The following is a 26,036-nucleotide window of genomic DNA, read 5'->3' on the forward strand; positions in this document are numbered from 1 at the left end:
ATTTGTTAGCTGAAACAAAAAGGTAACTCTCAAGTCTCAGCTAGCATTTTATTTGTCTATATGCATGTCTAGCGTAGGGAATACTAATTCCTCTTTTTTTAAAATGTATTGCTCAACCTAATTAGCAGATCAACCCCAAAGATGTTCAACAATGAATCACACACAAAAAGAAGTGTGTTGAATACGGTGCCTCCCAATTCACCAGCATCTCCTGAGCCTAAAATTGAATGCTAGTGAAAGCAACACAGTAACAGTTGGCCAAAAAATGTCCTGACAACTTTGAATTATGTTTTTCTTTAAATGAACATGAAATAATACAGAATATACAAGTTGTACATTTTGACTTTAGAAACAGAACTGTAATTTGACTTTAGAAGTTCAGTTCACAATCATAGATTTGTGTCCTCACTTTCTTTCAAGACTCAAGGATCCTGGTGAAAGAATTTGCATTTTTAAAGCAAACACCATAATGTTAATATTCTATTTTATTTACATCCTTGATCAATCACATGTTAATTCAGATCAGGATCAAGAACAGTACATGAAATGTGCTGAACAACCATTCCTACCTGGCAGTTATCAAAATGAACAGCCACTACAAGATTTCCACTATAGAGCTTATCTTGGAAGCTCTCTGGGATAACAGGTTCCTGTTCTGGTGGGTAAGTGTGCTTTAACCAGTCCATCCAGGAGAGACCCACAAGTGACTGAATCTTTTCCTCACTGATTCTCCGCATTTTAGCTCGGAAGTCATTCACTTCAGGATCTTGTAAGGCATCGAACTCGTGGAGACCTGAAAGCAAGCAAAAGGATACATACCTGTACAAATACTGCCCATCTATTTACTATCCCACTCAAACCTTTATTATCTTTAAGTTAAGGTTATGTAAGTGGTTTTCTTCAGACATCCCATCCAAAATGGGTGCTCAAAAGTGAGTTGGGTTCTATGTTGTCCTGTACATCAGTGGACTTCCAAAGTTACTTGCACAATTCCCATGCAACCTGGTATGAGAGTTTAAACAGCAAGAACCAATGCCTTTCTTAGGTACTATTAATCGGAAAAGCCAACCTCACCCTGAGTTCAAGATAGTTTGGAAAGTTTTAAGTCTCTCCTCACAACAGCAAATGCAAAGAAAGCACAGCAAACGCATCATAAAGACCATAGAGGGGAAGAAGTGTTTGCAAACTATTTTTTTGTAATCCCACAGAAAGACGACATCATCTTTTTTGTTTAAAACTCAAAAAAGACTGATAGTGGGACCATAAATAGATAAATTTATTCCTGAATTTTCCTTATGATTAAAATCTTCTACTCAAGTCAAAATGATAGGACTGAAATTTCAACCAATACAAGACCAGTAAAGGTCCTTTTCCAAAATATGTAAAGAGAGAATACACAGTGGAGAGTCCACACAGCTGCAATTCTTCGGTACTTCAGGAAGTATAGGGCATGCAAGTGTGTGCTTCTTTCTTTTCTCCTGAACTTTGAAGGACATTGTCCAAATTACACAAAGCACTGAACAGCTTTTGAGAACAAAACATGAAGTTTAGAAGCTTAGACAAGAACACATTTTTTCCACTGCTAAGGTACAGAACGGGGGCTGCATAAGGATCTTGCACAGCTATAATAAGCAAAATATTCAATCAAAGAATGTGAATCTCTCAGAATCTGTCAGAATATGTCTGAATGGTTAAACTGGCTAACTGTTTCCATTGTCAGTTTTAACAAATAGGCAGACAGTGTACTGCTGAAATCTAAACAAAACCTGCAGTCTTTATAAAAGAGCTAACAATGGTTCATTGTTTTAAAACAAGAGGTATGACCTCACATGACCCTGTCAATCTTGATTGTATAACCAAGCAGAGTAGATTTAAAAGCTGAAAATTCTGAAATAACATCAAGTTACTGTGAAACCTTTAAAAATAGCTTTTCATTGTTTGCTGAAAATCAGTGCCACAATTGAGAGCAAAAACAAGAATCATATTGTTAACCAACTCAGAAACCATGTATAATAAATTCTAGTTCCTTCTGTGTATCCAGTTTGCTGTTAGGCTATTCATAACAACACTTTTCAGGGATTATGCTTTCCTTCACTTAGTAATAATATTACAGATTTTTCCCTCCTCTAGTAAGATAAAATTTGCTCGATTGATGTAGTAATACAATACAGTGCCAAAATACAATACAGAAAGTAGCTTTCAACAACTTTCAAATGTTTCATCTTGAGTATTTAAATTATTTTAAACTACATCAGTATTAGTTTGAGAAAGGCAAATTCTGTCAGGAAAATACTTAATCTTTAATTTTTTTTTTCTTTAATTTTTTCCACTGTTACCTGCCCAGTTAAGACCCTCATACAAAACAAAGTTTACCCTTATTTGTCAAAAAAATTAAATGTAATTACCTTTGCCTATAAGGACACCTATTTTGGAATCCAACTTTTCTCCTGGATCACAATTCCTTGTCACCAGTTTAAGGACAGGAAGAAAGGGTCTAACATCACAAAGTCTCCGTGTTTCATCCTCTAATTCTTCATGTACAGCGGTCTGATTCACACATGAGAACATGTAAGAGTCAATCTCCATAAGGAGATGAAAGAGCGGATAGGCATGTGCCTGCTTCCATAAGAGCTGCAAAGAAAATAAATAAATAAAACAAAACAAGAAAGCATGGCCGTATCTTATGGCACTGAAGGTAACATTAATTTCCATTTTATGTTCCCAAAAGAACCTAAGAGTAACATGTTTGCTAACTTGGTTCATTTTTATCCCTATATATCATCATATATTTACTTTGTCTTGTTTGTAGTCTCTATCTTGAGGCTATTTTTAAGCAGCAATTTGTGTGCATAAATATCCCAGGGGTAAAAAACACACAGGGACTCTGTGTACTATAAGGGACTACTAGGGACTATAAATACTATGAGGTGATGAGACAGTACTAACCCTCATCCTGATGCTTGTGCTGGGATTGACCCAATATAGTCCTATTTGCAGTAAAGTTGCAGAAATGCGGCTGTCACTACAGTAACAAAGCACTTACTGATTTGGGATGCAGATGTTCTTGACACTGACCAGCAAACTGTCACTCTTCTCCATCCATTCCTATAGCTTCCTATCAAAATCCTTCTCCCTCAAGACACATCTATACTTTATTTTTCCAGTAATTATTGTAATATATAGACAACAAGTTCCCACTATGGAACTAATTCCTGAATAAAAAATTCCCTGTTGTCTGGAGAAGCTTAAAGTAAATTTATTTGTAAATTACTGGCAGGCCACTTAAGACATGCAAGTCGCACACAGAACACTAAACAATGTTTAAACTGAACTGAATACTTAAGTAGAAGATTACACCTTAGGTAACATCAATGTATCAAATACATAAAATATAGCAAATCCTTAGCAGAAATCAAAATTGGAAGTAAAAAGAGCTCTCCCAACCTAAATACTATTCATATCTTTATCTGTGAGAATATTTTTGTCCTAATTTTAAAATTTACATTTTATGGTTTTTTTTCTGAAACTTATTTTGAAACAGGAACTGCAGGATCAATAATGCAATGGCAAAACCCGCTTCTCAAATAACTGAAGCTGAACTGAACTCCTTTTGCTGAACTGAACATACCTACATATATTTCATAGATCTGTACAATGAATTCTGCCTTCCAGAAACGTATTCTGGTATATTTTGCCTAGCTGAGTGAGACCTGAATCCAGCAACTGCCTTTGGAGCAAAAATTACAACTTCAAAGGTATCAAAAGACTAAATCTATTATTGCCTCTGTGTTCTTCTACAATAGCTTATTATATTGATTAAAAATCTGTGCCTTTTTTTTTTTTTTTTCCTCCTGAGTTGCCTAACTTCAATTTCCAGCTACTGGTACTTATTATATCTCTTAATGACTGTAAAATTTAAAAAGCCATGAAGTCCCTGAAACTGACTTCCACTGAAAGCAGCCATTTGCCATCACGCAAAGTAGTGGCCTGGCAGAATTATAAACTGTACAGAAATGAAAAATTCTTCAGCCCTCAAATAATTGGTTGTTTTTCCTCTGTTCTCTTATTTTAATCTCAACAGTTTCACGTACAAGATAAACTCCTTATATTTGCTCTCCAGTCCTCTCTACGCCCAAGGGTCCACAAATTAGGGTTTGTCACAGCAACGTGGTGGGAGCAAAGCTACTAATCCAGTATGCCAAAGTCCTCATTTTTGTTTTGTTTTCAAATACAGTGATTTCCATGAAAGACCTCCATAATGTAGGTATGATCAACATTCGTTTTCTTTGAAAAACAGCTAAGTATCAACAGAACCTGTTTATAGCATGTTAAGTTTCAATGTGTCATAACCATCAAGAAAACCAGACAGCTTAGTTCAAGTCCCTTATTGTTGTCACTTACACACTTGGTTTTTAAATTCTTTCAGTTGAAATCACTACCAGCTATTCCGTCATCTTACCCACCAACTAACCTGTAGTTGCCCAGGTTACCCTTTTACCAAAACAACACTGACATTTTTCCAGTCTGAATTATTTCAAGTATTTGAGTATAGCACAAAACTTATTTCTTGGATCACTTCAATTTCTAGTGGCACTCTCATTTCTTCTAAAATACTAAGTGGTCCACCGCATAAAAAAACCAAACTTCAATGTCGAGAAAGTTTCAAATTAGGAGTACAATAAATTATATGAAGCTACTACTGATACGAAGAAAATAATTTCTACAAACAAGTGAATACTGTCAGACTGAATAGGAATGAAAAACAATGTACTTATTTACCAGGCAATGCAATGGAATGAGAAATCACACTTCTTTATTTTCTTTTAGAAGTTTACTATGCCTACGGAGCAGATTACTTGGTGTTGTAATTCACCCACTACCTAAATTCCAAAGTAACTTGTCTAAATGCCCTCACATGGCCATTACCTGATGAAAGGTCAGTAGATTATTATTAAATATGTGTGGTTATTTCTTTACATGCTCCCCTTCCTTTGATTTGAGTATTCCCTCACTTTTTAAGTGATGCCCTAATACGGCACTTGCACATGACCTTTAAGAAGTGGCATACATAGTTTTTAAAGCATCCACCTTTGGTGTCAATCAAAAGAAGCAGAAGCACAATCTGCGACTTCTATATTAAAAACCAAATTAGACACAGCAACTCCTGTTTCCACACTAATCAGAGAAACGTTAAATAAATGTACAATGTATTACCAATGTGTTAAAAAAAGGTTTAGATGTAGCAATACCGTATTAATATAGAGCTATTAAAATAATCTCTGCTGAAGTGTAACCATCAGCAACAAGTAATTTCTCTGAACCTTGCCATCTGCCCAAAACCATTCCAAACCCCCAGACACATATACATCTTTATTAACCAATCAGCTATGCACACACTTTCAATACATTATTTTTTATATGTATGCCTACTCAAATTCATTACTTGATTTGCCAAAAGGCACATAAAAATCAGAAACAGCACTCATTCCAAATAGAAGTTAACTTTTCAGTTAATTGACCATTTGGTATTACCTGTTTAATATGAGATATGGTGGCATCTCGAGGGACGTCCAGATTGATGTAGATTCCAGTGGGCAACAGGAAATCCACAGATATTGAGCCATCAGCACCAATCTGTGAATCCACTGCCCAGATGTCAAGGCTGTCTGTCACGGCAGGAGGCATTATGGAATCTCAATAATATCATAACCACATGGCCTTAGGGGGGGAAAAAAAATTCAGTATATGTAACCTTCTATAATTAGACACACATTTTAAAGGCTTTGGAAAGTTTACATAAGCCTGCTTGTACAGCTCAGCTTGCAAGGCTGGGGTCTCAAATGCCAGTATTGCAAGCGTATAAGCATAGTTTTACTCATTAATCCTGTTTAGTATAATAAAAGCACTTGCCTGGTAAAGCACTACTGTTGAGATGTTTATATCATTAAGACAAAGTAATGAGAGAAAAAACTCACTTCTTAGAGGTTAGCTAAAACAAAGTTAGAAATTCATTTTAGATTTTCTCTAAAACTATTTACCTGCATAAAATACAATCAAAGTGAACTTCTTGGATGAAGCATGGCAATATTTAATATGAAAACACATTATCAATTTCATAATTTTGTTTTTGCAAATTTCCTGTTAGTTGTCCACAAACGTGGCCAGAGTGACATATTCAACTTGAAAGTCTATATTAATAGCATGAAAATAATCTTCAACTCTATTAGAAAGGGACATTTTTCTCTAAAGGCATTTATCTCAATTTAATCTCAACCTTAAAGAAAGATAATCTCCTATGAATTCAACCCACTGGGTAAACTGCATCCACTGCAGGGTAGGGGGAAACCCTTTATGTGATCTACTTCAACTCACTACACTGGCTTCCTGATTACTTGTCCTTTGTATTTCAAGGGATTTTAATTTACTCTTAATGATACCACTAGTTTTTCTGACCTTCCAAGTCTTATCTCTTGATTACCACTCTGTAAAGACGCATTTTCCCTTCAATCACTATTCACCTAAGTATTTACCTTCCTCTTCATCCAGACAATGCTCTTCAGCTGACAAAGGGATAAGAAGTGTTGTAAAACACTATTATAAAGCACTTCTCCAATAAAGACAAGTTACCCCTACACCTTTCTAATTCTTGCTGGACATCATGAGATGTGGGAAATCACCATTTGTAAAAAATAAGCCAGAATGTGCAACTCCACTGCTATTACAGCTTTCCACTACTTTTGTCACGCCTTCCCTTCTCTTCTAGATCCCTGCCCTGCTCTGAAATCAGGCCTGTTCTGGTTAACTGAAGGTATTTCCCCTATTACAGCACCAGCAGAAAAAGCAGGATGTAACCAATACACTGGGCTGCTGTTCTTTATATATCATGGAGCAGGTTCAAACAAGCTCAGCAGCAAATGAAAAAAAAAAAAAGTTAGCACAACAGCCTTCTGAAATACAGTCACCACTGTTGACTACATTGCTAAGAAGTCTGACGCAGAGTATTTTCCCTTTTGATAAGACACTAGGCAAAATCTGTTATCAAAAGGTAATCCTTTCTACAGATGCTAAACCTACAAAGGTATACCTAGATACAGTACAAGATTGCTTAAATTGGTCATGCCATAGAATTACAGATAATTATCATGTTGTGCAAACTTTCCAAACGTATATGCATTTATGAATACAGCTTTTCAATCCCAAAGCAACTTACTACTATTTTTCCCCAAAAACAAGCAACCAGGAAATCTTTTTATAATGTACTATAGTTGAACCCACCACAAAACTCCAGGAGACCAACTACATCATAACAAAGGTGTTTCATTCCCCTCCCTCTCCAGCTTATCTTTTTTCTTTAGGAAACAGACTTTTGGAAAAAGTCACACCACCAGCTACTAAATCCAAACTTTATGATATGCAGGAGTTAATGCTTCACTTATAGTGAGTTAAACTTGTTTGATATTCCTATTTCAGAAATTCAACTCTTTAAAGTTGGTAGGCTTTTAAACCAAACAATTCATTGTCATATGCATCATCATCCTTAACTGACAACAGACATACAAAAGTGGTACTTCAGAAAGTCTCTTTGTAATACCTTGCTTTATACAGACAGCTTGCAATTAAATGAATAAGTGAACAAGCACAGGGGAAAGCTGAATGTGCCTACAATGGATAACAGAATAGTCAAGCAGCACAAAACTCAACTACTGCAAAGGCTTAACTTTTTATTGACAAACAAGCTATTAATATTTTGTACATATTACGAAGGGCTGTTCAGTCCTAACTTTTACTGATCATCACTGTTAAACAAATAGTACCATTTAAATAATCACTAAAATATTCGCAGTCCGTCTCTGCCTCATTCCTTAGTATCTGTTTCTATCCCTCCAGCTACCGTAAATACATAAAATGGCTCATCTAACATCTGGAAAAATTCAGAAGATTAAGATCTCCAGCAGAGAAAGTGGGCTGGCTAGAAAGAACTGAAATCTCCTAAAGCTTACCAGTCACCAGTGGAATGGCAAGTCCAAAACCCGCATGGAGCCCAGCTAAATACTCAAAGCAGCTATTTGGTACTGCAGCTGTGCTACTACCAGCTTGCCAGTTCAAAGCTGCCTTAGATATGAGACAACACACTTAGGTCTCACCTCTAACTGCCATGTAAATACACTTGAGTAATGAGACCCAAGAAATTTCAAAACCTCTCCACTCAGCCCTAGCAAAGTTGTGAGGACCCACACAAGCATGGCTGCTGCCAACACGTCTTGTTACCACACTAAATATGTGGATCACTTAATATTTTGCTTGTAATAGATAAAAATATAGTATAATTTTCATTAACAGCAAACAAAAAACCTCTAACTTTCAGAAAGCATAAATACATAAGAAAAAATATTTTTCCTCATTAGAAGCAACAATTAGGGACCTCCTATCACCATCATTATCAAATAATAGTTTATCATCATCAGGCCCTCATTCCCCAAATAAATCCACTACACTGCATCAGGTTGAATCAAAACAAAAAGAAGTGGGGGGTGGGGGTGTAGACCTGCTGACATTAAACAAATCCAGTATGAAAATATGTTATCTTAATTACCAGATCTTTACAAATCCATCCCTTCACTCATCAATGGGTGTGGAAAGTTTAGCATGGTGCGTGATCTCTTAAATTGTCTAAAGGAAAGAAACAAAATTTAACCCCACCATGCAACACAGACTACACTATTAGAATAACACAGCAACTACCCAAAAAATCTTGAGAAAATGTGTAGTTCCTCATTACCAACCAGTATATCTTTAACAAGATACTATTTAAATAGGATATTACTACTTTTCTCCCATCCAGCTACTTCTATCCATAAAATCTTGGCTGCAATTTTGTTGTAACTGAAATAGCAGACACAGAAAAATCATGTGAATTATGTAAAACTACAGATTTTTCATACTTGGATGCATATACAGTCTATTTTCAGTTATCTTCTGTGGTCATCATGGTAAAACAAAGTGGTATTGCCATTATAAAGCATTACTTTAACAGGTATAGCAGCAAGGAAAACATTAATCTGTTCCACGTAGTTATTTTGTGCATGAGTTCTATTTTAATTCAGCATAAGATCTTTTCTATTTTCAGCCTCTTTTGGATGTTTTTCCACAACATTTGCAATTGTTGAAACCACTTCAGTGCATCAATAAGAGTTTAAAATGTTCAAAGAAGCAAGACTTAAAAAAGCTGCTACATACCCTACAACCTAGACACCACAATGCCTAGAGTTACAAAGTTCTTTAAGATACTTGCTTATACTTACGGACTTCCAATACAGACAAATTTTTTTTAAATTCCATTTACATTTTCAATTAAAAAGAGAAGAGCAATCGTCACACCAACCTGAGCATGCTAGGAAGGTATTCTTGCTTTCAGGCACTTACTTAATATTTCCTTCCTTAAGGAAACAGGTTAGTGTCTTTTACAGTCAGCACCCAGTTTCCACCAGTGGCTGACATCACAGGGGTCAAGAGAGAACAAGAATTTATACTGAGAATAACACCAATTACCAACATAAGACGGCTGTGAGAATGAGTCATGGGCCAAACTGTAAAATGTGTGGTGCCACTAGTGACTAACTAACAATATCACATCAAGTAACTGAAACAAAGGCAGAAAGCCATCTGGATTGGGAGCAATAACACAAGAGACATTTTAAACAACTTCCAGCTAATGGAAAAAACCAACAATCAAAATAATAATAAAAAGCTATCTCAGGCTGTTAGCCTCATAGCTATTCTTGCCTACTGTCACGGTAAAAACAACTTCTCATACAAAAGAAGGAAATAATTAAAACAGTACTTAATCTTGGCTACTCAAGTATCTAATCAATGATTATTTGAATTTAATAGCAGCAAAGCCCAATAGTAAATGCTTTTTAAAATCACAGGTACATAGTATTGACAGACAGCATACAAACCTTCCCATGTAAAGTGTAAACTTGCCCCAAACTTTGACTTACACATTTCAGATTCATGTGTGTGTGTGTGTGTGTGTGTGTGTGTACACACTCTCTCTTAATCTCAAAACTGCTCAATTTGTATTTTAATAGACCAGCAGTTCTGAAAGAGCTGCTTAGACTAATGGAAAGAAATGGAAAACAGATTAGTAGAACATCTGCAAAATGAGAAAGAGAAAAAATTTAACACTCATCTTTGTATTTACTTATTTAATGTACACAAACAAGAAGCCCTACAAGGTTTCTCAAACCAAGACAGCTGCCTGTAATTTTCCTATATATAAATCTGTGCATCTGGTATGCGCACCAAGCATTAAAACTGAAGTAGAACAACTATCACTATAAGCCGTCAACATCTAGATTGTAAGCCTCCACACTGTGCCGTAATAGGGTTTTCATAATAGACTTCAAGTGAAGCTGTGCAATATAATGCCATGCTCACTGATAGTTAGAAGGAGGATGCAGGCATCCTCCCTTCTGCTCTCCCTACTCAGGGCTGCCCAGTTCTGTTCCCCTGCCTTGCACCTGCTTCAGCACACATCAAGTCTCTTCATGAACTGTTTCAGTTTATCATCCAGGTGGAATCGAGTAATTTTCTTTCATTCACATTATCTAGTTGAATCAAGTCACAGAACAGAAGGATCTAAAGAGTGCCAGAGCCTCCGAAAGGAGAACAACGGAAGCGGGATCTTCTCATTCCATCAGCAGCAAGCCTCCAGATTGTGTCATACCGCTTCAGGTAACTATGGCCTCAAGATGCAGTTTTACAACTGTCTAAAACTGATAGAAGATCATACTGCCCTTCTTGTCAGCAAGATCAGAGCACTGATCCAGCTGAGATTTTAGGTATTTCTCTTCTTTAGTTTTCACTCAAAACAGCTTTCTCAGCAGGCTCGCTGCATGAACACAGAAAGAAGGTGTTGGTAACACTTAGCTGGTCACAGGGCAGGACCATCCCTTCTGAAAGCAGCACAGATTTTGAGCAACTTAAGCAACACATGAAATAACACTTTCATTTGCTTTCAACGTGGAGAAAGAATTCCCAAATAAAAGACAATTAAAATTCTAAATGCCTAAAGCAAAATGAATACTTCACACTAACACAGTTCCAGATAAGTAAAAGGGGAGGGAGGAATCTAGTGAACCATACAGTAAGTTACATAGATTTTAATGACTGATGTCTTCCATAAACATTCACTTGTCTTGACACTGCTTTACCAACAGACCAGACTGTTGGTTACTGTCTGTTTCACCATAGAAGCAATGTAAACTATTTTTTATTTCATTATGGATTTGTGCAGAGGGTGAGAATTTCCCCTGTGAAATCAACATGAAAGTTACAGAATTTAATTTTCTGTCTTTCCTCTGTATTGTGACCTATATCACAAGATAATCAGACATTTTAAGGAGGAGAGACCAACCAACAGACCACAGTCTCTGAACAGCTATTGAGAACAGCTATGTGTTCCCAGGCGTAGGGTTCTTTATCGTTGTTCTTGTTTTGTTGCGGGGTTTGTGTGTGTTTGTGGGGGGGTGTTTTGTTTTTTAAAGGACTTACCATCTCTAGGCAGACAGAAGAATTTGCTCTAGTGCTAACACTCCAGAAGCCAAGACACCTTGTAGCTTCCCGCCTACCCCCCAACAAAAGTATATCTCATCATCTAACCAAAGAGACCACTAGGAAAGGAAAAAATGAACAAAAAAAAGGGCTACCAGAAGCAGGCTGCTTCTTTATCCATTCCTAAACGAGTTTCAGGAAAGATGACAGTCAAAAGTATGCTACATATGTTTTTCTGTGAATTGCAGCCCACTCATTTTTTTTTCCCCTAACCAAAATATGGAACTAGAACCACGTGTGCCTGGGCTATACAGTGGAGGTACAAAAACAGTTTGTAAAAACAATGTGGGCAACACTTCCAGTAAGTGTCAGTCACCAGCAGAACCACTGGAACATTACACGGTATCAATTAACAAAACCCAGGCATTCAGAACATGCCCAAGAGTTACAAGACTTATCTTTTAGACTAGAGGATCAGCAGGGTTTCAGAAGCTGTGGTTACAAGTTGGGGTTGTGTTCCCTTACTAACCCATCCACTCAGAAGCTAATCACGTTTTGCTGAGAAGGCAGGCAAGACCAGTTCGTGGCAAACTCAATTCCATCATCACTATTCCAGGACAAGACAGCACTGAGAGCCCAGGACCACCCAGCTGCAAAGGCTTCACACTGCTGTAAGAGTTGGTGAACTCAGTTTTACCTGCATCAAGTAGTTAACTTGCTCATGTAAAGGAATTAAATCCAGGAGGTGCAAATATCTGACATAAAACAGTGTCGATCAAGAAGATATGAAAGACAAAGTGAAGTGCAGGAGAAATTTCATAAGATTATCCTGAAATTAAGAGCTGAACAAGAGCATGCTCAGAGAGCGCGAGCCTGTCTGGAGGTGCTGCAAAAAATTAGACATGGAGTAACAATGCAATGAACTTTCCTTTGAAAATAATTTATCTTATCAGCAAGAGACATAGATATTAAAAAGTACTCACACATCCACATGGATTGTTATCCACACCCAACATGAATCTGTGTCAGGTAAATTCTTCTAAAACCAACATTTTGAAGAGTGCACCAATTATGAATTTCATACTATGTCATTAAGTTAGAAATTCTCCTTTACTTGTAAAATCACCACAAATCCCCTAACACTCATCCTTTGAGGTGTATTTTTCTGTTATTAAAAGAACACCAATGTAAAATCCAATGCAACATTCAATCTATTATCCTGAAGCATAATCAAAAGGAATACTAATAAAAGACAAGTAAAAGAAGCTGCAAGAAAGCTGGTAAATATAAATACCCACATAACAGAGTGTTAGAGGAAAATTCTGATGCCCTGTTCTCTCTCATAGCATTTGTTCTCCTGGGCTGCCTCATAACACCAAGAAAACCTAGTCTTCAGACTATTCTTTAGAAGACATATTGTACATCTGAAACGATGTCACCTACCCCTGAAATGTGGTGACAGTTCTCTCAGGGTGAAATAAGCATGCTATCCCAAATAGATGGCAAAAGCGTGGGGGAGAAGAAATCACTTGGGTATGAAAGTCAGTTTCCTTAAGAAATTAAGTTTCTTTTACACCACCTCTTTCAAACAAGGGCGCATTTTAAGGGCACATAAGTATCTATAGCTCTTCAGGTTAAATACAAACCTAGATTTATTTTTCTTTTCACTAAAAATGTGAATATTTACAAAAAAGACAAATATCAGAATCTAACTTGTTTTGAGTATGCAAAAGTTAAGAGCACTCCACTTATCCAGATTTTTGCTTTATATAATAAGTTATTACAACTGTTAAGCACCACATTCCAGATGATCATCACTTTGATCAATACAGCTTTTTATCTACTGCTTGCTCTGTCATGTGGCAGTCAAGGGGCTAAAAAAAAAAAAGTCTCGCAGCAGTGAAAGCAGTTGAAAAGGGCCACCCTATCCAGACACACAAGAACAGTGTTTAAACAATATCTTACTGTCCAGAACAGACTAGATGACAATCTGACCACAGTAATTTTCTAGGAAACAGCAGAAGCATATCACGTAGTCTAAGTAGGAGAAACACTAAGCACTTATACAGTATAATAATTGTAATCATTTTTCTAACTACGTAAACATCTAGTACTATAAAAAGATGAGCAAGCTATAAAGGAAGTATTTGAGAACAAACAAGGGAAAAGAATCTAGCGGCAAAGATGGAAAAGGAGTCAGAATGCACAGGGAGGTTTATGTCCTATGAAACTTAGGAGGCATTTAAAAAAAAAAATCAAAGGAAAAATTCCTCCTTCTTTACATTTGAAAGATTTCTTATTTCTTCTGAAGACTCTGAAGTCAAATATATACATTAGATCAGTGTGCCAGTTCATGGCTCTGTAGAACTCCATTCTCTTCTATTCCTAAAACGGTAACAAATTCACAGCTGCTGCCACAGCCTATGAGCTTACAGGTCCAAGACGACAGTTCTGCAGTCAATAAACTGGCAGCAGTTTCAGAGTGTTGCATGGGACTCCAATTTTGCTGACTTCCACTGTATTTACACTTACTAGAGCAGGATCGCTTCAGACACTAGCTTGACTCTTGTAAGTCACTGTTTCCTCCATGCAGTTCCACCTCATCTGTAGCTCACTTTGAGGGTAGTCTGCAGCCAGAAGCAGCGCTGTTACGCTTTTCCCCTTTCTTGGCTGTCCCCCACCTCCCTAGCCACATAATGGAAAAACAATACGAACAAACATTACTAGTTTTCTATCAACACAGGGAACGACCTGCCTCACCCTGTGACAAGCAAGCACCATATCTGAAGCAAGGGTGGGGTGAGAACACTGTTGTTACCCTCCAGCAGTAGTCACAGGGATGAAATTAGGTGTGACGTGGAATTGCAACCTAGGTTTTGTTTAAAGGTTTAACGTGACAGAAGAAAGCACCTATGCTAAGCAATGCATGTAGTACTAAGAACTGTATTTTCTGTTCACTAGACCTCACAGTTCACACAGGATCAATAGTGACCCTCTTTTAAGGCTGGGATCTAATGCACTAACAAAGTTTGTTCTGTATGTTATTTCATACCATGCCAGTGAAATTCCTATTTTGCCCTGAAGAGTGAACCCACTCAAGGTTCTGGCCTTCTACAGCTGTATAGGTGAATTTCAATCTAAACTGCTTACAAATTGAAAAAGTAAATACAAACAACTTGATTATAAATACAAATGCCTAAATCAGCAAAGCTAAGATTTTTCCACTCCAGGAATCTCATGGTTATTTATCTACAATAGCAAAGATTTGAAGAATTCAAGACACCTACAGCGTAGCCTGGGAAGTTATTTTTAAAGATCATGTGGTACTATAAATATTTCCCAGCCGTTTAGTTCAACTGCCACATGAGCTGGCCCTATGGAATGGAAAATTATGTGTCCATTTAGTCAGTATTCCTCCAGAAATCAGAATAAAAATATCACCATTTAGGTTTCTAAAAATATCTATGTATAGAAAACATGAAACCTTATTTAAATGTCATTCCCTCACAGTGCTCAGACCAGTACCAAGAGTGGAGTCTCAGCTATTCAAGTCTAGATTCTCTCATTCTCCTCATGAAATAGAACTAATTTTCCACAAACAAAGAGAATTTAATTAGTTTTTTTCCATGGTCCCCGATTTTGCCTGTTCATCTTCTGTAGCTTTATTCCTCTGCAGTACCCACAGCATTATGCACTATGTTTTAAAAACTGAAGCCAGGATTTTAAAACCACAATGAATGGAGTTTCTATTTTGATATTAATGCCTCTAAATAAAAGTGGCCCAGTTTTCAAGAAATGCTGAGCACCTGAATTTGCAATTGACTTCAACAGGACTTAGAGATATGAAAAAAATGCAAACATGTTAACTGGTTTCAAATTAAACTTTAATTTAATTTTAAGCAACTTGATTTGAACAGATAGTTAGGTTAGATTACCTCTGGTCATCCTTTCTTATGAAAATTATTCTATGATTCAATGAAAGTTTTATTTTAAAACTAGCTGTAAATGAGATTGTCTTCAGAATTTTCTTCCTGCAAAACAAGTCTACAGGTACAGAACAACACTATTAAAATGGTATTCCACACTCGGAAGACTTATTAGAACTGGTTTGAACAATGAGGATAAAAGGAAATTTTTACTCCTCATTACTTTATACTCAGGCAAGTAAACACAGTTCCTACTCCCTCCAAAGATTATTCATGATGAACCAAACAAATGAATAAAACTGAAGTCCCAGACTTCTGACAGACTTCAGACAATTCTCAGGCAGCACATCATTCATAATGAACACAAAATACAGAATTAACATAACAACTTCTCACAGCTAATTCATGACTATCGTTTGCTCTATCCTGAAATCACTATATAAGTACATTAATATATATAGATATAAAATAAGGAACTTCAGGCCATCTTTTTGTATTGTACAGTTAAAGTGAGTTGCAGGGAGAAGAAAAACTCCTTTCACGTTTAAATACTACTGTCTGAAATGGTCTTTAGAAGCATTTGATCACTAGGTCACACTAAAGCTGGGGCCACTATAAGAAAACATCCCCTTTCAGCTCACTGGAATCCAGTTCTGCATGGTCAAGATGGGAGGGAATATAAAGCAACGGAAGACAATAGCAGAACAGAAAAGCACTGTCATATAAGGAACAGTTAATCTGACGCCTTGACCAACAGAGTCAGGGAGACAAGAAGGAGAAAAGCTCAAAAGAAGCAAAAAGCCCAGTCAAATAATTCAGTATTCTATGTCAATTGAATTGTGAGAATGTATCTAGTACATTCACCTTTAGGAAAATTTGTAAACAGCTCTCTCCGAGATTTTTAGTTAAGTTTTAAATAGCAGCAGGCAGAGTGGGACCTGACATGAAGACCAATGCATTCTGTATAGCATGCTCCAGGATAGTAACATGAGACTAAAGATTTGGGGGAGAAGATTAGACCTGGTTACTTCACAACCTAGATAATTCGCTTTTGATAATCCAGATCACTGTAGATATTTTATGTACTAGGTGAAGGTTAGCATGAAATGTTAGGATATGTTCAGTTCTAATATTAAAAAAAGATTCTACTAAACATTTAAATGATGCTCACATGGATCTTTTAAACAAAAAAAAAAATCAAGCTTAATAAAAAAGGTGAATGGAGCTGGCACAAAGGAAGAAAGAGGACTGGACAGTCAGACTGAAGGGGAAAGGAAGAGAAAGAGCTGAACCTTAACCCAGAAGAACTTTTAAGCCAGAACAAAGATGTCATTTTAACACAGGTGAGTCAGTTTCCTACAAAGCTGCGTAACTGCTTGTGCCAGAAAAGTGAAGCTGCAAACAGAAGCAAGATGAGTGGTGGAGGAAGAATGACAGTTTCTTCCAGCCCTAGGGCTGGCTTGCCACTTTACAGTTCTTAAGCTCATTTTTAAAAATGTAGGTAAAACTACAGCCTAAAGGTCTGGCTTTATAACAGCCCAAGCTATTATTCAAAAGACTATGTAATGTGGCTGTCATGAATCTGAAAAGACGTGTTAATAATCTGCAGTTGTGCTTTTATTGATTTATTGTACTACGCAAACTGTAGGGTCCCCTTCCCTCCATTGCTATACAAGAATTCTTAATAGTCTAACAAAAAAACTAGGAAATATTAAATCAGTACTAGTTCTGCTCTCTGGTATTTTCTTGCTTGTTCTACCACTCAGAGTCATTACTTGTTCCACTGTAAACAGGGAGGAAAGGAGGAGTAAACATTCCACTTACAAGACATTTAAATATATAAATGGTTAATATTTCCTCTCTTTTTGAATTGTAAAATGGACCTAGACCATCAAACTTCACCAGCAGCTGTTTCCTTCAGCTATTAAAATGTAGCGTCTCTGAATTATGAGCTAGATTACTTTCTACTATAAAAAGAGTTAAGACCAGAAATTGAGGTTTTCCTATATATAGATACCTCTTCACAGAGGGACTAAAAGATTCATTTTTCAATTATTTCTGATATTTCAATCAAAACCTCTAGGAAAGAGGGTTATTCTCCAGCAGACAGATTGTATGCAACTAGAATGAGAGGTAAAAAAGTGAAATAATTACCAACAGTGGGAAAATTCATTAGGAGTGAAATTTTCTCCTAAAAGGAGGGCATACAGACCAGAACACAGACCTACTGCATAAGCAGACTGTGCTTAAGTCTCATATACAGAGATGCCATGGATACTAAAAGTTCGAAAGGTGCCCTTCAAGGGAAAAAAAAAAAATTTTACATGCTTCATCAGACTAGACATTCTTCCTGACTGGGTCATTTTCTTACATAGAGCAATCTGGTCTGAATTTCTGTAGTTAGTTTTCTTCCAACACCACCTTCAATGTCACCCACTACACATATTCAGAGGTGCTGTTCACAGCTGTTTGTTATATGAAGACTGTTCAATGCTGAACAAGCATTGAAAGAAATCCAACAATTCAAGTGTAATGCAAATATTTAGATGCATAAAAAGATGCATAAAGTATTATGCATCTTTTTCATGACACTTATTTATAAAGACAACTTGAAATACAATGCCGTTTGGTAGAAGAGAATAATCCTAAAAATTGCACACAATCAATACTTTTGTCACGAAGTTAACGGTAGTAAAGCTGAAAGTAGTCCTGGGCATTCATCCTAAGGACCAAAAATAATTAAGATTATCTAAGAATCACAGCCTAAATTAGGTTGGAAGGGACCTCTGGGAGTCATCTGGTCCCAAGATTAGTTTCAACAATGAAGTTAAAGCATGTTGCTTAGGGGTTTGCACAGTTAATTTTGAAAGTCTCCACAGACGGAAGCTCCACAGTCGCCATGAGCAACCTGCTCCACTGCTTACCACCCTCACAGTGAAATTTTTTTCCTTGTGTTCAATTGGAATTTCTTTTGTTGCAACTTGTGCATTCTGCCACTTGCATTCTGTCTTTCCCTCCACCTCTCAGACATCTGGCCACATCTTCTCTATAATCCTCCTTCAGGCAGTGGAAAACTCTAGTAAAAGATCTTTCTCTCCCTGTCTTTTCCAAAGCAAAGGTCATGCACGCCCCCCACCTCGAACGTCGTGTGCTGCAGCCCCCTAATCACCTCAGCAGCAGCCCTCCACTGGACTCTCTCCAGTTTGAGAGCATCTCTCTTCTTGAGGGCCCAGAACTGGAGATGGTGTTCTGGATGCAGCTTCAGAGGTGCTGAGTGGAGGGGAACAATCGTCTCCCTTGACCGGTGGCTGCACTGCTGCCGAGGCAGCCCGGTGTGTGATTAGTCTTCACCGCCGCAAGGGCGCATTGCTGACTTGCACTCAACCTGTTGACTCCCAGAAAACCTGCTGCCTTTAGTAGCTGCCTTTAGTAGCCTGACCGGTGCGTGGGGTTACTTTTCCCCAGCTGTGAGATTCGGCATCTGCTTTTAAGACTTCATGAGAACTTCACCTGGCTTTTTATCTGTGACTATAGACACTACTCAGACTTTATTTTAATGTTTTTAGTACTTTAATGAAGGATTCCAATTGCAAAATACTTTGTCATGATTGAAATCTGTACAAGCATACACAAATGTCCAAATCAAAACAAACAAACAAAAAGGGTTCAAAAATATTTCCCCAGAAAGGACAAATTAGAATCAATTTTAGGTTATAATGTCTGAATTCTCTAAGTCCCTCAAAAAAAAAACAAGGGGGGGGAACACAAGTTTACTGGCATAAGTAAACACAAGTACGACTGAGTTTTGTGCCTGGCGTAAGTCTGTATACAATGATTTAAAATGACTAAAGCTGTCTCCAGTGGACATTTTTCATTTTTTTGTCTGGAGAGCTCAGTTTCAACTTTATTGCCCATCTGTTTCAGTAACTTGATTACCGGAGTCAAGAATTAACTTGTCAAAATAAGTGTGTAAGCAGCAAATAGGTATTATTTTATTTGGACATTGTGACAGGTGCCTGTATTTCTACTGTGTTGTCTAGTAAGTTAGTAAAAGACAAATAACTTCATACAACACAGTTTCTGAAAACTTCAGAGGTCAGAATTCAAGTATCAGGTGCTACAAGAACCTTTCGCGAGTATGTTTACCGGCCACTTGACATATGGCCTAGACCAGGAACTGATACAAAGTTACATGTCCTGGCTTAAAATTATAGCATTTGCTTCAAGTACTTACAGAAAGGGAACTAACACACACATCAGCCTCTTTAAATCCATGTTTAATTGAAATTTTATAATAATTTATTTCCTGCCTTCAAAAAAAAGTTATCAATCCAAATGTGTTATTCTGCCAGTTAAAAACACTTTGGAAAAAATACCAAGCAGGAAAAGTTTAGCTTGTCTGACTAGGTTTCACAGACATCTTTCTACCCAAATTATGACACCATGTACACATCCCTTTTTAAAGAAGAAGCTAAGAAGAGTCATTTCCTCTTGGCAATAAAGCAATATGCCAAAATATACTTGTTGTAAACTAAAACCATTTTCCACCTCCCTTCATTTCTAACGGACAGATATTTTTCATTCCTAACTATGCATTCAAGTGTATTTCCAATAACTCCTGCAGAATTACATTCACATAGCATGAGTAAAAGCTGCATCAGACAGAAAATTACACAGATTTTTCCCAGTTTCTAACCTCTACAAGAATATGTTTAAACACCTTACAATCTGATGCAAACAAGGTGACAGGAAAATGATCACATTTCCCATCTCAAGCAAGTGAAGCACACAGAAATTCAGAATCACAGTCCCCGAGTTAGGTAGATAAGCTTCTTATATCATAAACGAGACACACATCTCAGCCTAGAATTCACAAAAGCTAGAAGTTAACTAGAAACAGTAAAGACAAGACATTATCTGAGATCCACAAATTGAAGACTTATGCTAGTTTGATGGATGATGGAACTGCAATACAAGACAAATATTAATATACAGACAATGAAAATATCAAAGTCACACAGAAAGTGCCAGGTGTGGAAAGTTACAGCCAAAAAACTAATTATATTTTCAAATTCCCTGGAAGATACAAGCAGGGCTTTAACATTTGCCATCAGATGTTATATGTAATTACATCTATACTAGGCCACTTCTTGCTCAAAACCATACCCAAAATATATAGGAGCCAAGAGAAAAATCTGAAGCCCATCTAAATTTCATAAGATACAACTGCTTCCAAGATGGGAGATGCTTCAATAAGAGTCCAAAAGAGTGTCCATTACCAGCTGATCAACTGAAATGAGTATGGAGTCACTGATTTTTTTTTTAATGCAACTATAACAAAGTTAAATACAATAATAGCCTAACCACCATGCCACTAACTTTACAAGCAAAAAAACCCCACCAAACCCACACCTGTAATATTTACTCCAGAGAACCTGTTCCTGTTTCAGTCTGACTGTGTAGTGAAGATACTTCTATTAAACATCATTTTCTTACTATTACCCTTGTTTTCTTGGAAGGTTCCACAAGATTACCTAAATGTGACATAAAAAAGCAAAACCCAACATAACGTAATTTACCAAACAAGAAAATCAGCAATTTATACTTGGTTTAACAGCTCCATAAACTTTTCGTGCAGAACTATCTAATTAACCACACATTTTAATTCTCTTTGAATACTACAGTACCATATTCACATTACACAATCTAACAATTAAATGAATGTCAAATCCTCAAACGCTAGGTTACCAGAAAGAAAAAAAAGGAAAGGAAAAAGTATGTAGAAGATGCCATTTATTCTAACAATATAGGTATTGTTATATCACTGTGTATTCATAATCATGAATTACACAGTCAAAAACATTTTTTAGCTGCTACAAATATTTTTAAATTTTTGTACACTCAATTCGTATCAGATCAACAGACATCCATTGCAATTAAACACAAAAGAAAGGGACACAGTTGCCTTCACTCTCCTAACATACCCTCTCTTTTACACTTAGCTGTGAGCTGACTTTTGTTTTTGTTTTGTTTTAAAAAGAGTGTAATGTCATCTGTAGTTCTATTGTGGAGAATTTGAGTTGATGACACAAGTGATTCCATCTTCCTATTCATATTTCAACTTCTGAAACAGCAGGAGGAAGGTTCAATAGGTCTCCTCTTACCAACATCCTGCAGACGTACAGGACAAAGTATCTCCACAGAGCCAAGACATCATCTCCATTTAGCTCTACCTTGCAAACCAGGCTCTCAGCAAAGCAAAATAAACAAAAAATATTTCAAACCCCCTTGAGAACAAAGGAGTGCTATCAGTTTGCACTGATACTATCTACAGGTTTGTAGGCCAAGCCACAAAACACAAGGCATGTAACTATGCTCCTCCTACCAACAATTATTTTTCTAAACCACACTATGTAGTCCACATTGTGCTTGTAGAAACTCAACACAGTACAGTGATCAGGAATGAGGCCCTCTGTCCCATGCAGAGCAGAACCTCTCTACGGATCAGCATGTAGAGCACTGTGAAGCAACTTAGATTTCTTCAGTGGCTTTGAGGGAAAAATAGTTGCTGCCCCATCTTCTTAAGGCTGAAAAAAATAAGTTACTGCTCCACACACAACCTTCTGAAAACAACCTTGTGGTGCATAAAGGTATGATCTAGTTCAGAAACTTCTCGTTATCAAAGGCAAGGAGCCTACAGCAGGCAACAGCCAAAAAGGAAGACTATAGAGAAAAATGAAGGCAGCCTTACACGATTTAGAAACTGCAAGGACAAAGGAACAGTGTGAATCTCTTATAAACAACACTAAAGTACCAGTCTGGCATTAATGCTTTATAGCCATGTCAATATTTGTGTTTATGGAGTCAGAACAATCAGAATCAAAAGCTAGTGGCTAGAAGGCAGGAGCTTGGGAGGCAGTGTGAAATGCATCATACTATAGATACAAGATAGTCATTACTTCCAGAGTTTCCACCTGAGGAAGCAATCTTTCATGATCTATGGCCCCTCAAAGGGGGGACACAGTGTATGTTTGAAGTACCCTGGGGCAGAAGCAGGATGTTATTTTAACCAAAAATTGGATATCCCAACCTTCTAGAGGTCTCTGGCTAACTAGTCACATGATGACAAATCAGATGGTGAGAGCCTAACACACCATTCTAAATTCATAGGAAACCTTTCATGGGAAAGCTACCAGCACCAACATAGCAAAGAATGGCGTTTTGAAATTGCATATATGCCACTGCTGGTATATACAATATAAATTTACCCTAACAACAACAGCTGCTTCTTCAGAGATTGGAAAACCACAGAGAAGCCTCCCAAATGCAATGTGGAAATCACAGGCAAAATGCACAATACTAGTTTTCTAATATCAGCACTGATACACTGGAAAAAACTGTGACCTTATTCCTCCCCTATACCATACTATCTACCCATTTTATTAATTTCATAAATGGGAACAATGTGTAACACAGATATGTTGTAAGATTTCTTGACTGAGAGTGCATTTTAAAAAAAAAAGAAAACCAAACAAGGCTGGCACTAAAAAAATAAAATAAAATGCACTTTGTGAAATAACTCAAGTACCAGAAGAGAAAGCAGGCAGTCATATTAGTGCTGCAATTTCTGCTCTGAGCCTTCTTCTGTCTCATTCTTTCCGTTCTCTTCACACCACATAGTGCAAACTGTGACCTGGAACAGGAGATGGCTCCTTGGTTCCTGTCATGCTTCAAATCATTCCCATCTTAGACAGTCAACCTCCTGCACTGTATTTATCTCTAAGACACTAGCAAGGCAAGGAGAGCTAATGCTCCTCGTGCTTTATTCAGATTTTGGTGACAAATAAAAGAAACTTGTAATAGCACAGTGGTCAATGCACTGGCATCCAATCTGAGGGTTAGGCAAATGCACAAAGCCCAGAAAGTATCTAGGGTCCATAAATTGTACACATTTAACAAGCCAGTACATTGTGAATAGCTCCTGTCACAGTTTATCAGTTCCTGTGTTCTCCACAGTCTCTTGCTTGCTAGATTTCTGCTTGCTTCCCTACAGCTCTCTGTCCTTTTTCCCCTCTATTCTCACAGTAGTTTGCATCTCCACTGCAATTCAGACATGACATTGACAATAGGCTTCCTCCTGGTCCTCTGCAACCAACTGTACACTGAGGATAGCTAGGGGAATGGCTAGCCCTCCAGACCTTAAAAAATGTCCAATGTATACAGACAAACTACCCACTACTATATTCAAGCATTAGAAACAAATCCTTCATTACAGGATGACAGCGTGCAGCTTTATTTTTCTAGCTAAACAACCTTTCTCGTTTTTCAGACCAGCAGAACAGAGGTTACGAGAGACGGTTATCAGCGTAACTGCAGATCACATCATGACCAACCTTTCATATGCCAGTACACTTTCTACCTTCAAAGCATGAGTAGAAAATTTTTCAAAGGCTGGTGACTGTATTACCTAACAGCCCAAGGTACAAACTCTGCTGCCCTTCTAACTACTGTAAACAGCTAGTGAGAACTCCAACTACATAAGAAACATGCAAGCATAATCTCTGGGAACAAAGTAAAGATCAGAAAGACTTGAAGCAACAGCCTCAGGCAGTGAACACAAACTGGACTCTGATGAGCACACACCTTTTCCCCTCTGCATCTCTCTGGGGAACATGGGAAAAATAGAACTGTCACCTGGACATTACCAGCGGGGCCTCCTTCATGGGTCTCTGTTGACTCCGAGCTCAGCCAAAAAAACAACACAAAACCACCTTGGGCACTTGCTCTTGGGTCCACACCCACACCACTTCTCCAGAAAGTACCACCAGGGACCTAACAGAAATCCTATTCCATTTCAACTTCCAACTTCTAACCAATTTTGCAAAATAATAATTTTTGTGAATCCCTTCATTACACCTTTATTACATAGATACTGTTTTTATGCAAATCATATCTGTTTTAGAAAAAACATGAACAGTCTTACGAAGTAATTCAAGAATCATAAAATTGTGTGTCAAAATGCCTGTGACAATACAGTAAAACTTTCTACAGTTCTATAGCTACCCTCTATATTTCTTTATGTCCACAAAAACATGAATGTATGACAAAAAAAATTGTACCACAAGGCAAGAAAGGGGGAAAATGTGCAAAAGACTTTTGCCTAAAACTCCTGAGTGGCATCTAATGTAAAACAGAACCAGTTATAAGCCAGGGAAGTAGGCAACTCACAAAGAAAGAAGAAAAAAAAAAAAAAAAGGGAAAAAGAAAAATTTGTTCATAAGTAATATAAAATGCCTCATAGAAATTACTGGGCTAATTGTGGCCCTATGGTCTTCTACTCTATAACAATTTCTAGACCCATCAGACAGGCTCCTCTGAATTCTGCCACAAAGAATTCACAAAGAAACCATTTGTTAGAGAAGATACTCTGGGTTTGCTTTAGGATAAGGAACTCCAAGTGGGTTGAATGACATGATATAGCAGTTTGAGTATCTTCCTCTACAAATAAATCTCCTACTCTGGAAGGATGCACTGAGGAAGGCATCAGGACCAGCGCTGAGAGCACTAGCAGATGTTTTGGAGAGTGATACGCAGAGAAAGGTACAGCTAGGGTATTTAATAGCTTTTGGTTCACATCTTCAGCTACCTCAAAGCTGTCTTGTGCATTTCATGCTCTCAATAGCACTGAAGATTGGACAAGTGAATGTCAAGCTGAATTAGCTGCTGTAGCATCCACTCAGCAATAAAGAAACTCATCATTTCACTGAGTCCAAGACAAGAGGAGGATTAACCATCAGTAAATACACCAAATATCTTCAAATGAAAAAAAGACTGAGAAATATGAAGCAACATTCTTTGCCCTCCTTCCTCAGTCCTAAGTTTCAACAATAATAGGCACAAAATTCTTCAAGACCTTTCCCTATCAGTTAATTAAGCCGTTACAGTGCAAGTTGAGGAATTAAAACACTGAGAAAAAGAAGAACTTGCAGCAGTGCACATTTGGCTAAATCACAGCAACTTCCACATACTGCACATCTTAGTGCAAATGTTGAAAATGCAAGTTAAAGCCTGAATCTGAAAAAATTATTTCCTATATATTGCATAGCATTGCATGCAGACTGATCCAAACAGTAGAACCGTACATAAGCATCATCCTAATTATGTAGTGCCCATAGTCTCTTCAACAGCAGAGACCAGTTTTGACCTTTTAAAGGTGGCACTTATTTCTGCACTAATATCAAGAGACAAAATATTTTATTGATAATGGACAGCGTACTGCTATACACACAGCAGTGTTCTTCCTTACGTTCTACTTTCACAGGTGTTGGTGGTTGGTCAAAAACCAATAATATCCTCTAAAAAAAAAGCCTCAACCTTTTCTGAATTGTGTTACTTCAAAATGCAGAACACAATTGCTCTATGAAACCCACCTATCTCATAAAAAATCTTTTTAACCAAAACAGGCATATAGCTACAAGCTCTCATCATGTAAAAAAACAAGCAGAGACAGAAATTGCAGAATACCAAGCTCTCAGCCAATTGAGTGGCAAAGAG

At 37.3% G+C, this 26,036-nt stretch overlaps 1 protein-coding gene across 2 annotated transcripts in view; it reads right to left on the bottom strand.

Moving 5' to 3' along the window:
• PIK3CB (phosphatidylinositol-4,5-bisphosphate 3-kinase catalytic subunit beta) overlaps positions 1–26,036 on the bottom strand; it is a 106,415-nt gene that overhangs the window by 41,586 nt on the left and 38,793 nt on the right. For both annotated transcript variants that reach the window (XM_072867965.1, XM_072867964.1), the window contains 3 exons: positions 5,533–5,718; positions 2,406–2,631; positions 570–793 (listed from right to left, as the gene is read on the bottom strand). In XM_072867965.1, coding sequence (XP_072724066.1) covers positions 570–793; positions 2,406–2,631; positions 5,533–5,685 — 603 coding nt within the window. In that variant the 5' untranslated portion in view covers positions 5,686–5,718. The remainder of the gene's footprint in view (positions 1–569; positions 794–2,405; positions 2,632–5,532; positions 5,719–26,036) is intronic.

This window comes from Ciconia boyciana, chromosome 7, assembly GCF_034638445.1.
Source record: "Ciconia boyciana chromosome 7, ASM3463844v1, whole genome shotgun sequence".
In the NCBI taxonomy this organism is placed as follows: Eukaryota; Metazoa; Chordata; class Aves; order Ciconiiformes; family Ciconiidae; genus Ciconia; species Ciconia boyciana.